The sequence below is a fragment of the Chenopodium album genome, chromosome 11, assembly GCF_948465745.1.
Source record: "Chenopodium album chromosome 11, dcCheAlbu1.1, whole genome shotgun sequence".
NCBI lineage: Eukaryota > Viridiplantae > Streptophyta > Magnoliopsida > Caryophyllales > Amaranthaceae > Chenopodium > Chenopodium album.
In genome coordinates, this window is record NC_137844.1 from 12709417 (window position 1) to 12724282 (window position 14866).

The 14866-nt window shown below is 35.2% G+C and overlaps 1 protein-coding gene across 1 annotated transcript; it reads right to left on the reverse strand.

Annotated features, from left to right (window-relative positions):
* Positions 1 to 1033: 1033 nt before the first annotated feature.
* On the reverse strand, positions 1034 to 12737 carry LOC145567403 (coiled-coil domain-containing protein SCD2-like). Its single transcript, XM_081626673.1, has 17 exons — positions 12044 to 12737; positions 10983 to 11152; positions 7531 to 7603; positions 7359 to 7400; positions 7215 to 7277; positions 6750 to 6799; positions 6649 to 6676; positions 6101 to 6172; positions 5884 to 5994; positions 5738 to 5798; positions 5340 to 5456; positions 5138 to 5259; positions 4985 to 5042; positions 4613 to 4654; positions 4113 to 4153; positions 2305 to 2431; positions 1034 to 1493 (listed from the first exon to the last, which is right to left on the reverse strand). The coding sequence occupies exons 1-17, from the start codon at positions 12395 to 12397 to the stop codon at positions 1351 to 1353; spliced, it is 1674 nt and encodes a 557-aa protein (XP_081482799.1). The 5' UTR covers positions 12398 to 12737; the 3' UTR covers positions 1034 to 1350.
* Between the last annotated feature and the right edge of the window lie 2129 nt (positions 12738 to 14866).

Consider the following 14866-nt stretch of genomic DNA (forward strand, 5'->3'; position numbering starts at 1 on the left):
CGTATAGAAATGTAAAGAACATTCGATTAAAGTGAAAAGAACATGTTATAGAATTGTAAAGAACATAACATGCTATTAAATAATTTTCTTTATCTTCATGTTCTTTGATTGTCAGTATAATGTACTTTTATTTGTGACATAATGTTAATTGTTTATTTTGAAATGTTTTTTGAATTTTGTCTTTAGATTATGGTGGTTGAATAAAAATAATGTTCATTACATTATATTATCATTAGAGGTGATCAAAAATTCAGGTCGGGCCGGGCCTTAACATCATATTTCGCGCCCAAATCTGAGAAATGTAACTGGCTTTTTGGGCTTTTTTCGGACCAGGTTTGGATTTTTAACTAAAAATGCATTTTTAGGTTGCCCAAACTCGCCATATATTCGGGCAGGGCCGAAGTTGATCACCTCTAATTATCATGTTATTTTTTAATATTATGGATGTTCTTTAAATGTATATAAAGAACATAAAGTTGGATGTTTTTTTTTTTTACAAAACTATATGTTCTTTACAAAACAATTATATGTTCATTACAATACAACTATATGTAATGTTATTTATAAAATAGTTAGATGTTCTTTACTAAACAACTGTATGTTATTTACTAAACAATTGTATGTTCATTCCGCTTTTTTTTTAAAAAAAAACGGATGCACGGAACATCGTGCATCCGCCTTCATGGAAAAAATTTCAATAAATGTGCGCCATTTTATGTTTATACCCTCCAAAAACAGGTTGGAAAAATCCCACTGAAACTGCGCATATCGCAAAACTGGAATTTTCCTCTCAGAAGATTCAGAATATTGAAGACCAACCACCAAAGAGGGAAGACTCAAGAGACCATGTTTTAACAAACATCATAGAAAGCTAGTTATGGTCTAAAACCTGCAATATATAATCCCATTCGTACACCAATACATAGAGCTAATAGTGTCAAAACTCGAAAAATCAAAGAATCAAATTACATCCGAAAAAGGAGAAAATCAAAAGATCAAAGGGTGATTGAAGACTATTGTACAAGTATAAACATACAGTAAATCTAACTGCAATTCTATAAATTTCAAAAATTACTGCATTTGCAAGATTTTATACAAGCACTTTAATTACACACCGAATTTACAAGGATTCTTGATTTCTTGTTCAATGATATCAAGAGACTAAGCACGTACACAATGCCACCAACCTCTACATTTCGTTTTTCAAAGGTATAAAAAATAAACTGTGAACTGAAACAAAAATATATATATATATATATATATATATTGCCAGCAAATAACATTTAAACTAACCAAGAGAAACGTTGAAAATTGAATTGATTACCACGCAGTATAGTAGGAGAAAGTTCATCATGTAGAATTCTCTGATTCCGCATCATGTTTGTGATTGGCAACTTGCGATGAAGGTGAATGATGTTCCATCTCTTTGCGAGATGTTTCCCACAGTTGTTGTTCTAATCCAAGTTTCCTTAACTCGATCAAACCACGTTCAACTGACACACAAGTATTCACGTCAAGACACTTTCAAAAGGTTAGGGTAAAAAGATAATAAGATATTCCAAAAAGAATGGCAGATTTGAGACACTGTTTTTAAAAATAATAAACATCTAACCTAAAATGCACACAATTGACCACTAGAGTTATATGAAAGAGCGCAAAGCCAAGCTAATAATAAATAAATTACATGTTCAAATTTATATATGTTGCTAAAGAGCATCAATAAATAACATACAATGTTGTCAGTATCAGAATATACCTCAAGCACCTTCACATCATCATCAAACACACTTTATTAGAACTTTTTCACTATATTGATTTACTTTACAATCCTCAATTGTTTCATGGAAAACAGATCCAAAAACCCTAACTGGAATGACCAACAAAATTTAAGCAAATGTAAATATATTACCAACCCACCGTCAGTTTAATAATCTGATCCAACTTTTAGGTTTATGCTCATTTTGGGCAAGGCACGACTGATTAGACACAGTTAGCATGGCTTGACAACTGAATTGGGGCTGACAACTGAATTGGGAGCCCACTTTTGCACTTACATGTAGATGAGGACAATCATACTGATGAATAACACTTACAAAGTTTTAGTTAAAACACAATGGGATACAGTGACTACAGTTAGGAAACAAGCTTCTACATAATTGTGACCAGAACTTGCCTTCCTTGGCAAAAAAACACCTTAATAGATCTTCAAAAGTAAACTATCATTCACTATAAATCTGGATCAAAATGATCTTCAATTCAATATCACAGTAAATACATTTAGAAGATTGGTATAAGAGCAAATACCATCGACTGCATCCTGCAATGCTGGAGACTGACCGCTGCGGCTGGTCCATAATTGAAGTCTCTCTTCAGCAATGTCCTCCTCAACCTGGTGATCTCTTGCTCTTTTCCAGAAATACGTCATCCAGGCCTAGGGATATAAAATAAACATGAAACCTTTTCAAGTCCCAAATCAATATCCAACTATAACTTGAACATTTACACAAGGGGGAAAGGGGGAATTGATTACCTCCCTGTTCTACCTATCTTCTCATCAGCATACGAAAAAAAAAAAAAAAAAAAAAGCCAATTAGTGCATTTTGTGCTTTATTTAGTAAAGTCAGTCTCAGCTCGTTTAGTTATCCTGTCATCCTTATAGCTAGAGGTGGGAATTTGATCGTTCAGATCGATTCCATTTGGGTTGAGTCACTTTTGGGTAAAACCCATTCAGAATGATTTCAGGTTTTAACCAGTTCATGACTGGTCCGGTCAGGTCATATTCAGTTCTTTGCCAATATGCTTATTTGTAATAGAATAATCATAACTAGGAAGCATTGATTGTCGGTTTGATTGGGGTTGGGAAGGGTTGGATTAATTCAGGACAGAATCGGTTCAAGTGACTTCGAGTACAGTTCAGGTATTTCAGGTTGGGTAATCAGGTATAGATCAGTTTTAACAGGTCTTGCTGTCTTGTTCCATAGATCCATGGCTTGTATGAGTCAAAATACATGGAGTTCCAACTCAATCGCTAACCAGACCCCAAACGATTTTACAATTAAGACCATCTTCAGTTCTAAAAGTTTCAGCCACAGTATCTTCTAGGCAATAGTTAGCCTTTAATTAAAGAACAATTGCTAGTTCTTTTGTGATACAGCACCTGTTTCTTGCTTAATTTACCCCCAACCCTACAGCTTATTCGCCACCACACCTGCCGCATGATCAGTGTCACTGTATAGTAAACTTAGTAGCAATAATATCATGCATCATTTAGTGAATCCTTGTTCCACAATGTTAGAGCATTCTAGGCTATATTACAGAAGACAGACCAACTAATCCTCCCATGAAGGCCCATTATAAAACTTAGCAACCTTTTATCACATTGGTATAAATTTAACTAATTATAGCATCGATTTGCAAATGACAACTGTTTCCTATCTCAAACTCGCCAAAACTAGCAGATAACCGACCCCACCTTCAAGAGCCAAGTATAAAGGTATAAAATTGTAAAACCAACATTTAGGAAAATTTTCAAATTCTTTCTTTCCTTTTCCTGCTACTTATTCTCTTGTTTTATCCTACACTGCCTTAAACCAAACAGCTCTGGAAAAGGGAATTCATATTCACATTACCTTCAATACTCAAATCAACAATAGCAATCCCCACCTTCCCAACTATCTCTCGTTCTTTACTCCTGCTCCCACAAATCAAATTACATAGCCATGGCTCATCTAGGCAATCTATAATTCGCAGTAGTCAAGCTGAAATTTAATTCAACCACATGGGCAAGGTTCGATACCATTAACCCATATCTGAAAGGGAAGTGAAATGATGGGGACGAAGTGGCCCAAGTTGAATAAAGTAAGAAGTTCCACTGAATAAGGGAAGGGGATAGCAGGACAAAGTTTCCATAACAATTACCCACCCACTGTATTGCAAAATGTGTTTGGAGGTTGTAACATTAGGTCGCAATTGGACATAAGGTCATTATCAATTAAATTACAATTTTAGGTACACATAAAAGTTCACGTAAGTATGTGATAACATCCTTTAGTATACCAGTCTAAAATGACACTACTCAATATTCTATCATATAGTGCTATATTGAAGCATACCTCCTTGAAAAGTACATCATCTGTTTCCTCTTGACTCAATTCTGCAGTAAAACAATTTTGGCAAAGTACATTAATACCAAGATATTAGAAATTAGACAGTTTAAAAGTTAATTCACCACAGCATAAACACGCTTTATGCATAAACCAGAAATACTCGGGCTCAGATACATCAGTTTCCCGCAAAATAGGAAAGATGATAATATATTGACTTCTTTAACTCTTTGAGGGAATTTCTTCTCAGGTCTTAGTTACCTAACACTGACTGTGAACCACAGAGGGTATGCAACAAAAGATTTAACCTGTAAACCGACCAGAACTTATAGATAATATCATTCAATTAACATTTGTTCCCCAGTTTTTAAAGCAGTAAGATACAACTTGTGTATCCATAATGTCTACAATAAACAGACGTTAAATGCGATTTAAACAATTTATACCCATAATGCCTACAATAAACAGACATTGAATGCGATATAAACGATTTATATGAAGTCCATTACCAAATGACTCCATAAACTTGGGATCACCAGCCACTTTGAAATCTGGAAAATAAACATTAAAATATTAAACGAGGGAGGGTAATTGTGGGCTCTAAATCATCATAGTGATAAAATAAAGAACAAGAAAAACAGATTTAAGTTAGAAAAGCTTAAAACTAATAGACATATCAGCCCAAAATAAGTCAAATAATACAATTTTACATTTGCATCTGAAACAATTCCTCTTTCTTCATATTAACTGCTCCAACCACCAAAAACAAACAAAAAGAAAGAAAATAGAGAAACACTTCAAGTTGGAACTTAATGGTTTTACTGCTAGCCAATACAAGATATTAACAATTCTACAAATCTACAGAAAAGTATTGAGCAAACCTCGGACTAAATTTGGTCGTCTTTTTTGTGCCATTGCCAATGCAACTGCATCCTCTATCTGAAATGAGATGTAAATTTTGTTTAGGTCTAATAAAGGGAATTGCAAAAACCGACAGTCCATTAAGCACGAAGAGCATGACATTGAAAATAAACCTTTAAGGAAGCCATTTCCCTTAATCCCATTTCTACTGAAAGCATAGTTTCAATGTTTCCCTCCCCAGTAAGATCGCTGGTCTCTCTGCCAGACTTGCTCCCTTTACTTGAATCGCTCTCACCTGCAACAAATAATGAGCTAGAACATTTGTTCGCTAAAAATTGCAAACAAATTTAACAGAAAAGAGAACTATCAACTAACCTCTATTCACAAAATCCTCCTTAGCCTTCTGTCCAGCAGATATGACAACTTCAAATGGAAGAGGAGCAAATCTAGACCAATGTTCATACTTGGACCCAGCTATATCGGCACAAATGCCTGCATGTAGCAACAAAGAGATGCATCAACACTAGATGTATAAGAATATCTTATAATTCAGCAACCACCAATCTTTCCAGCATAGTGATTCTTTAAACGGACGAAAGCGACTGCTGGCACAAAATTTTTGTACACAGCATTATGCAACCTTTTCACAGAAGACCAACAGAAAAATGAAATCAAAAGCAGCCATAAGTGCAATTGTAAGCCTGAATTCCCCCATGGGTCTAACAATATTAAACCACTCTCTCTTTATATGGAAGACACAAGAGGAGTCATACCATACTGTACAGCCAAGCCCCAGTAACGAGCAAGCCAGCACCTTTTAAGAACAACTTCCTCCTACATGTCGGAGGAAATTTGTCAGTTTATACTCATCATCCTGTAAACATGTAATGAGCATAGATTTAAATGGTAAATTACAAACCATCTCTTCCTGGGTCAAAACCATTCTCTTAGTCATGGTGCGCATCGCTTTTGCCTCAGACTCAACTTCTTCAAGCTTCTCCATTGTTGCAGCAGCCTCCATTCTTAGGTTCTAACAACATCAACAATGATGATGATGATTTATTATAATACAGTATAGCTCACACAAGCACTATACTTTAGGAAGTCCATTACAAACTTTGCTAAGTAGATTTTACCTCAATTTCTGAATGCAAAGTTTCCATTTCTGCTTTGCCCTCCCTGCGTTGTTTTGCAGCTGCAAGGGCAGCCTACCAAACAGTTGAAGCTCAACTTATCAGAAACTTTCCCTAAACAGATTTTTTAAATCAAACTAGTAGCAGATGTGCCATGGAACGTATGCATTCAGTGGTAAAGCCTTAAAAATTATTTTTGAAAGTGCCATGGAGTATGCATGTCCAACTAAAGTTTTAGGAGCTTCTGCAGGCTTATGTGAGTCTCGCGAGAAATAGAAAGCGGAGAACCCTCATAGTTTTAGCATCCATGGTTATTTTGCAGTGCATTGATGTAAAAAGTAGTTAGAAAACTAAAATATTTACACGGTAAGAGCCTATATTTATGCAAATTAATAAAGTTGCTTCCAATATTTATGCAAATTAATAAGGTTGCTTTCAATATTAAAAAAAAAAAAAAAAAAAAAAAAACAAGAATTTCAAGCCCCGCACCAATGGCAAATTTTGGTAAGTTAGAAAACTAAAATATTTACACGATAAGAGCCCATACACACCTCTCTTTGACGTAGTGCTGCTTCCTTCCTGTAAAGAATCACAATGAGTTCATGCAACACAATCATTGTAGCTGAGAGACTAATATCAGGAATAAAGTTACCTGCTCAACATTTTAGCTTCCAGAGATAAACCTTCTCCCATCGATGCAACCTGTCAGTAGTCATTACGAAAAATTTAAGATGTTATCGGACACATAATCTCATTCAAAACATGTTAATATATACTTCACGAGCCAGCTAAAATCTAAAGCACAAAAGTCTAAATACATAAAGATAGAAGCAAACATATAAACTTCACAAAACATCAAGATAGAAAATTCCCTATAAGTGATGGAATTATCGCATTTGCAGCTGTGATGTTGAACAATATTAGTTATTTATGATGATATTTGCCCAACTAATGCCTAAGATAGGAATATATTCCCACAGGTAAGATGTATACACATACACTTTAAACAACTTATAGAGTGTAGAAATCAAGTTCAGTGAAGACTACATTTTTCGACTCCATCTTGTCAAAGTAAGAGCTGCAAACAGAAGAATTATACCTAGCCAAGGATACAGACCTGTCTTTCAAGTTCTCTTGCTCTGGCCTCTGATTCTTCACGTTTTCTCTCGGCTTCTCGAAGCTGTAATAGGTGTAAAGATTCTTACATTCGAGACCAACCTAAGGCACTTAACTATTTTCTTTCAAAAGGCAGGGAATATACCTGTTCAAGAACATTTTCATTCTCTTGTTGTAGCATATCCAACTGCAGTAAGAGAACATATCATATTAGAGAGCATGTTTATGCCATTACACTGCATAACAGTTATGGATACTGCACATATCAATAGACTAATAAAAGAGATTAATGAAACATCATTGCAAGTTTCGCATACTTCATCGAGAAGAGCAGCATCCTCTGGTCCGCTTCCCGAATCTCTCAATTTGAGATGACCAAAATCTGGAAACCTAGTTATTTCACAGCCAATTTTTTCAGCAATCTTTGGGGGAAAATTATAAAGCAGACAATTTAACTTCTTTTCTACAAACAAGGTAGGGAACAACCACTACCATGCAGTATCATAGTACCACTTTTGATGGGATCTAGGAGGTCTATATATGCACAGTTGTACCAGCTACCCCAATAGGCCAAAATATAAGGTTTAAAATTTTGAAAAACATACAGAGAGACGAACAATAGGCTGATAAACTAGGTAGCACGAAAACAGACCATTTTGGAAATGGGGAAGCTGCAATTCTACAATTTAATAAATATACGTATATTATTATTGTCTACAATATAAATTTGATAATTGAAGTTTTTATCAAAACATTTATTTTTCTATTTTTTTAAAATTTTTTTACTAACTTATTAGGACAAGTATGAGGCTAATAGCTACAAATAACTTTCAAGTTTCAACCTTAACATTTTTTTTCACTAACTTATTAGGACAAGCATGAGGCTATTAGCTACAAATACCCTTTCAAACAAAAAATAAAAAATAAAAAATAAAAATGGTGAAGCTAATCAAAAAAATTAAGCCAAGTAAATAACAAGAAGCCCACTTTATTTAGGACACCCCAATATATCTCCTTGATAAACGAATGCAGCAAATCAAGTAGCATAAGTGTATTATCTGGTGAGTTGCCAAACATTGATCATTGATACTTGGTTGTTAATTTTATTCAAAAATGCCAAGAAAGGAGAAAGTAGTGGGCCTCACTTAGTCACATGTATGAGTAGTTTGTTGATTTCATTACAAAAATGCCACTATATTTGTACTCCATGCTTATAGGGAAATAAACTTGAAATTTCCCCACATTATCAGCCCACGATATTTATCCCACTACGTCATATATATTAATACAAATTTCATGTACAGCCACAAAAAGGGAGACACATATAGCTCATAAGCAGTGTATAAAAAGGCAGCGATTAGGGTACAGCGCTTTTTAATGGCTCCAGGCGAGGTGCATTCAAAGAGGAGCACCTAAGGCACACTTGAGGTGGTGCACCTCAGTAAATTTATGTTGTACGCCTCAATTCAAAGAGGTGCACCTAGGTGTAACAGGACCTTGTCACTCTATGAGCCTTGAGCCATTTTATACATTGCTCATGAGCAAAGAGACAACCACAAGAAGATAAAGAAGGTGGAAATTGACCCGCCACGAAACCTTTTCAGCACACGTATCAAAAAAAACATATTTTTTGGCAGGCTGAAGGGGCAATGGAAATGTTTCCAATCACTGAACCCAGATCTGAAAGATTTCAGCCGCATATCTCGGTGTTTCTGGCTGTTTTCCATTTCTGAAATGGCGATAATTTACTCTTCACTCCTCCAGCCACTTCCGTGCTTCATAGCTCATAAATGAGTCACTGTTTTGGAATGAATTCAAGGAAATTGGGACAGTGGGTCATATTGGCAATGATGCTTCCAACTTTTGCTTCCCATATACAGCCATTCTATAGATTGAGAAAACGCTAGAATAAAATCTATAACTAATACAAGAATGCCTTATGTAAACTGAAACCAATATGCATCAAACTCAACAAAAGGTTGTTTGGCTCTATATTTTGAATTGTCTCTAGGTAAAAGTCTTATCTTTCAGGCAGCTTATAAGTATAAGGCAGAATAAATGTTTCATACCCGCTTTCACAGGTGAAAGGTTAGAATTGAAGTATTAAGGAAAGTAGAAATGCCATGACTAAAGCTTTGAGAGACAACAGAAAAGATTTATCCACCATCCCCTTGACCTAGAAAAAAGGGTGCTAGGACTTGGGAAGCATTATTTTGGGGAGAGAGGGTCAGGTATAAGTATAAGCCTCAAGTCAGACTTCTTATCTCAAAAGAGGGCCCAACCCATCACAACAGCCAAGTACCTTGAGAATTGGGGTGGTGGAGAGAGGGGGGGATCACAAGTTCACAGCAGCTGAGTACCTTGAGAGTTGGGGTGGGGAGAGAAGGGGAGGGGGTTGGACAAGAGAATTCTACCTCAAGATGCCCCTAGTAAGACTTGATCCCATGAAGAACAGGTCTTACCAATATTAACCAACTCACAGAGGAAAAAAAATGACTCCGATAGTCAGCATGGTGACAGAAATCATTTTGTTCAAATGAGACAATGGCAATTTCAACCTCTCATCCCTTAGACTTCACAGCCATAACCACCTTTATTTGAAGTTAAAATCCTTCTATTCCATGGTTTCTCTCTCTCTATGTAGCACTTCCACATCAGTCACCACCGGATTTTAAAGTCATCAAGGTATGTGATTGTTCTTATGAAATAAATAAGCCCAAAGCTTCATGTCCCATCCTATGACACACTAAGGGTGAATTTACTTCACCTAATTTTCATTCTTCTGAACTTACTTAAATTTACAAGACATTACTTCGAACTTAGTGAACTCTATTGTCTCAAACTAGGCTCCCTCTCTAAGGTAGCGTAGGGGATTGAAAAGGCAAAGTATATAGCCTTAGCCCTACAAATAGAAACAAATTGCATCCAAAAACCCAAGATTTGAAATGCAATTGACTTCACAAAATATACAATGAACAAAAAGTTTATTGAACCATTATTATTCCATTCACCATAAACAAAAGCAGGAAATATAAGTTAATAATGACTTTCAGGTCCACTAATTAACAATCAAAGAGTATATTGGTGTGATCCCTAACCTTCTCCAACAATTGTAGCCTAGTAATATAGACTATAGGTGATGTAAGAAATAGATCCTCTATGTGACTAGTACATTGTCATGAAATTCTTGACACTGATTCAAAATTAAACAAATGACAGAACTATCAGCATAAAGCTGCCTATAGGAAATTTCCCATAAATTATTTTTAAAAAATGTCAGAGTATGTGCTCCTTGCTTCATAAGCTTTTTCATGGGTGCTTTCATTGTCAAATATTCAGCATGGCAGACAAAGTAATTTATAACTTTCAGGGCTTTGTAATATTATACTTCCTCCGTTCTATTAATATTGCAACAAGAATGAAATTATGCATCCCAAAGCACATTTTATATTCTAAATATCTATAATTGTGTAAGAGTAAAAATTATAAAAAGTTGATATTGTGAAAGTATTTTATGAGACGAATCCAACAAGATCCCACATGACTATATTTTGCTTAACGTATAAATCATATTATATGATCAAACAAGAGTGATGAATTGTGCAAAAAGTCCATTGTTGTTTGCAATATTAATAGAACGGAGGAAGTATACTTCATACTTAATACTTCGTATATCATAAAAGACTGTTTGCCTGGGCCTTAGTATCACATATGGAGTACTAATCAAAGTAGATATTACTATAAAACATCAAACATAAAGCTCTTTTACCTTTTGTCAGATGATCTTGTCTTGGAAGTGGGAAGTTCTACCGGTTGTATCGCAGCAGGGGTTTTAATCCCCACTTTAGAAGGTTGTGTTGCTGCAGGCTGTCGAGTTGGCCTTCCAGCTGACGTTGAACGTACAGAATGAGCGTTGTGATCGACATAGTTCCTACCTAACTAATTCAGCCATACAAAAACATCTAATCAGTCCCCTAATTAATTCAATCACCTCACAACAAACCACCTGCATTGAACCACAGCTCAATTCACCACCACAGTTGGAAATATTATCACATAACTCTATATAATTTCAAATCCCATGACTTCATAAACTCTTCAACACTCAATTTCTTACTCCAATTCACTCAACTAAGAACAATAAACAAATTAAATAGCTTGTTCGAGCACTCTACTAAATTCACTCCAATCCTCAGTTCCTAAATTCCAACCAAACAGGCAATTCCACTAATTAAAAACCACCACAGAAGTAAAACACAAAAAAACTACTCATACTCCATAGCTAAGTTGGTTAAAGTCTCGGCAATATTAACCCATACTTAGAATCAAATCCCGTCTACATCATTTCCATTCCATTCGAACACGGACAAAAAAAAATACAAAACACAGGTTTGATCAAAGCAAAATAAAGTTAAAACTACTCCTACTCTTTAGCTCAGTTGGTTAAAGTCTCGGCCTAGAATCAAATCCCGTATACATCATTTCCATTCTAACACGGACATTACAAAACACGGGTTTTATCAAAGCAAAATAGAGTTAAAACTACTCCTACTCTTTAGCATACTTGGTTAAAGTCTCATCAATGATAACCAATACCTAGAATCAAATCCCGTCTACATCATTTCCATTCAAACACGGACATGAAAATGCAAAACACGGGTTCAATCAAAGCAAAATAAAGTTAAAACTACTCCTCCTCTTTAGCTCAGTTGGTTAAAGTCTCGGCGACAATAACCAATACCTAGAATCAAACCCCGTCTACATCATTTCCATTTTAACACGAACATAAAAATACAAAACACGGATTCGATCAAAGAAAAATAGAGTTACCGCAGGAGACGGAGCACGATTACTAGGCCGGGAAAACCCATTAGTAGAATTCTTCGAAGGCGGAACCAAAGACGGCGGAGGACCAAACCGTAACCCAAGATCAACATCACCGTCATCGTTATCATCATCATCATCGGTAGCAGTTTGAGTAGCCATAACCTGCGCTAATCGGCGAGCAGCGGCTTTGGCGGCAACATTCTGAGTTCGTTTAACAGTCGAGTAACCGCTTCCGAGGCGTGAGCTAGGGTGTGCCGGAGACATCGCCGGCGACACTGAGTCGTTGCTGCTGGAGTTTGTCGAGTTGCTGCTCCACTGTCGGGTGTACACCGGACTCAACGCTCTTCTCCGATCCATTACTTTCTCTCTCTAGAGTGAATCAATCAATGGAGGTTGAATTGAAGTTTGCTCTGAAGAAATTGAGTTGAAATTGAGGTTTGAAATTGAATTGAAAATGGAGGAGAGAGGATTTAGGGTTGAGTGGAGAAGTAGATCTTTGGAAATTGCGGGAAAATCGGGAGGAGAGAGAAAGTGGGGGCGGCGTGGAGGAGAGAGAAAGTTGCCGGAAGGAGAGAATTCCGGTAAAATTAGATGCGTGTGTTGTGTTTTTATAAAATGGGTGAAAATTAGAGTTTCAGATTTTTTGGCCGAAGAACACGAGAACGAGCTTTGTGTGTACTGTGATTTGATGTGACGTGTATTGTGGCCAAAGACCATGTCGACCATTTTAGTTTGTATTTTTACTACTATTACTCAAATATATATATTAGGAAGACCTTATGAGGAGAATTACTAACGTATAAGAAGAAAAAGAAAAATAGAAAACAAACTCTTTTTTAACATAAACATTCATATTTACAAACATTCAAAAAAAAAAAAAAAACCAAACAAACAAACTAGAAGTATTACAATTTACAAACATCATACTACTAGATATTAAATGGCTCATATTAACTATTCAATCTGCTGCGTGATTTGCCTCTCTATAGACGTGTTGGATACTCCAATTGTGAAATCAAGAAACGAGAGAACGAATGTCTTTAATAATATGCTCGATTTAACAAGGTATTGCTCAAATGTCTTTTATTGAATTGATGACTAATAGGTTATCACTTTCATTTTCAATTTTTAAATGCCACATTAAAAAGCTAGTTAGACTCCTTTATGAAGAGTAGTAGCTTACGCTATAAATATTTTGGTGTTAACGAGGTTGAACGTAGATGTCTTAATGAGTGCTCCACTGCTATTTCAAATGATCATTCCTGTTGCTATTTCAATTTTTGCTTGGTCTTATGGCTTTTAGTTTTTCATCTCAGTCCAAAAAAAAAAAAAAAAAAAAAAAAAAAAAAAAGTGTTCGATAAATGGCTTTTTTGTTGGCTAGTCGGTATTTCCGCAAAAATTAAAAGTTAGTCTTACTTGCTTTTTGCATTGGATTTTGACTTTTGACCTTTAAAATTACTTCTCTATCCTTACTTTTAATTAATGATTAATAATTAGCGGTGCCCAACATAAATCTGCCATTTAATTTGTTCAGGTAGGTGGAGTAGAGAGAATAGAGGTAGCGGAAGAGATTAAATACATTTTTACTGGTTTTGTTGGTTAAAGTTCATTTTAGATGTTTTGAGAAGGCTACTATAATAATTAGGATTATTTTGAGTTGATCAAAAGTTCTGATTAAAATGAGAAGACTTGTTTGCTATAGATTATAGTATTGAAATTATTCTTTTCAATTTTTCTTAATTATATATCTTTACAAAAATATGCATTTTATCAGCACATATGCATAGTGACTATAATCTACTCCGAATTTATTTATAACTATATGATAAAAGACATGTGGAAAGCCTCTCTAGCTCTCCTTCGTATAACACATTTTTTTTTTTTTAAAGTATGTGAGAATAATTAAATTTATCAAAAAGCCGAACTAAATAAGGCTATGTTCGGTTCCACAAATTTTTATATGTGGCTAACCACATGGTGTGGCCACTTCACATGTAAGACAAAAACGGAATTATTCTTTTGTTTTTTTTAAAAGAAAAAAATAGGAGTTACTCGAATGAACAAATGAGGTTACTTATTTCTAAACTAGTTGATATTACTCATATTAATAAATGAATTGGAGTTACTTTATTGGACAAAATAGGGTTACTCTTATGAGATAATTGGGTTACTAATATACATAAATAAAGATTATTCTTATAAACCAATGTGGCCACACCTTGTGGCTAGCCACTTACAAAACTTACTCATTTGGTTCACCTTATTCTTGTTTAGTTGATCTGATTTGAACTTATTATTTTTGTTTAATTGATATGATTTGAACTTTTTGTTTATATCTAAATGTATTTTTCTAATCGGATTTGATTTGCACACCTATTTTTCTATATGATCTTATATGTATGTTTACTTTAATAGCCGGCCTTATGAAATGGTCATTTTCATACTTCCATGGCCAGGATCTATCTAGGGGTGAGCATAATAGGGTATCTTGTTAAAATTCTTAGAATTGGAGCTAGAACCGGAACCTGTTTCAACAAGTTCTTTAAATTGGGAACCAAAATCTATCGAACAAGTTCCTAGAAATTGGGAAACAGAGGAACCTATTCTAATTCAAGGTACCTTGTTTTTTAATAATTTTTTACAGAATTTTTTTATAATAAACTAGATGGTCACTAATTTAAAATGTATATAACTCGCAAATAAAACAAACTAATAAAGGTGAGCATCGTGCCGTGTTGGGCCGTCGCGGGCCGTGCCTGGGTGGGGCTCGTGCCGGGCCGTGCCATGCCAAATTTTGGCACACCCAAGCATGGTCGTGCCATGCC

Excerpts from the sequence above, each read along its gene's own strand:
- LOC145567403 (XM_081626673.1), bottom strand. The coding sequence starts at position 12,397 with ATGGATCGGAGAAGAGCGTTGAGTCCGGTGTACACCCGACAGTGGAGC. Across the intron at positions 7,401-7,530 it reads ATGCTGCTCTTCTCGATGAA|TTGGATATGCTACAACAAGA; the intron begins GTATGCGAAACT and ends CTCTTACTGCAG. Across the intron at positions 1,494-2,304 it reads ATTGCAGGATGCAGTCGATG|TTGAACGTGGTTTGATCGAG; the intron begins GTATTTGCTCTT and ends CTTGTGTGTCAG.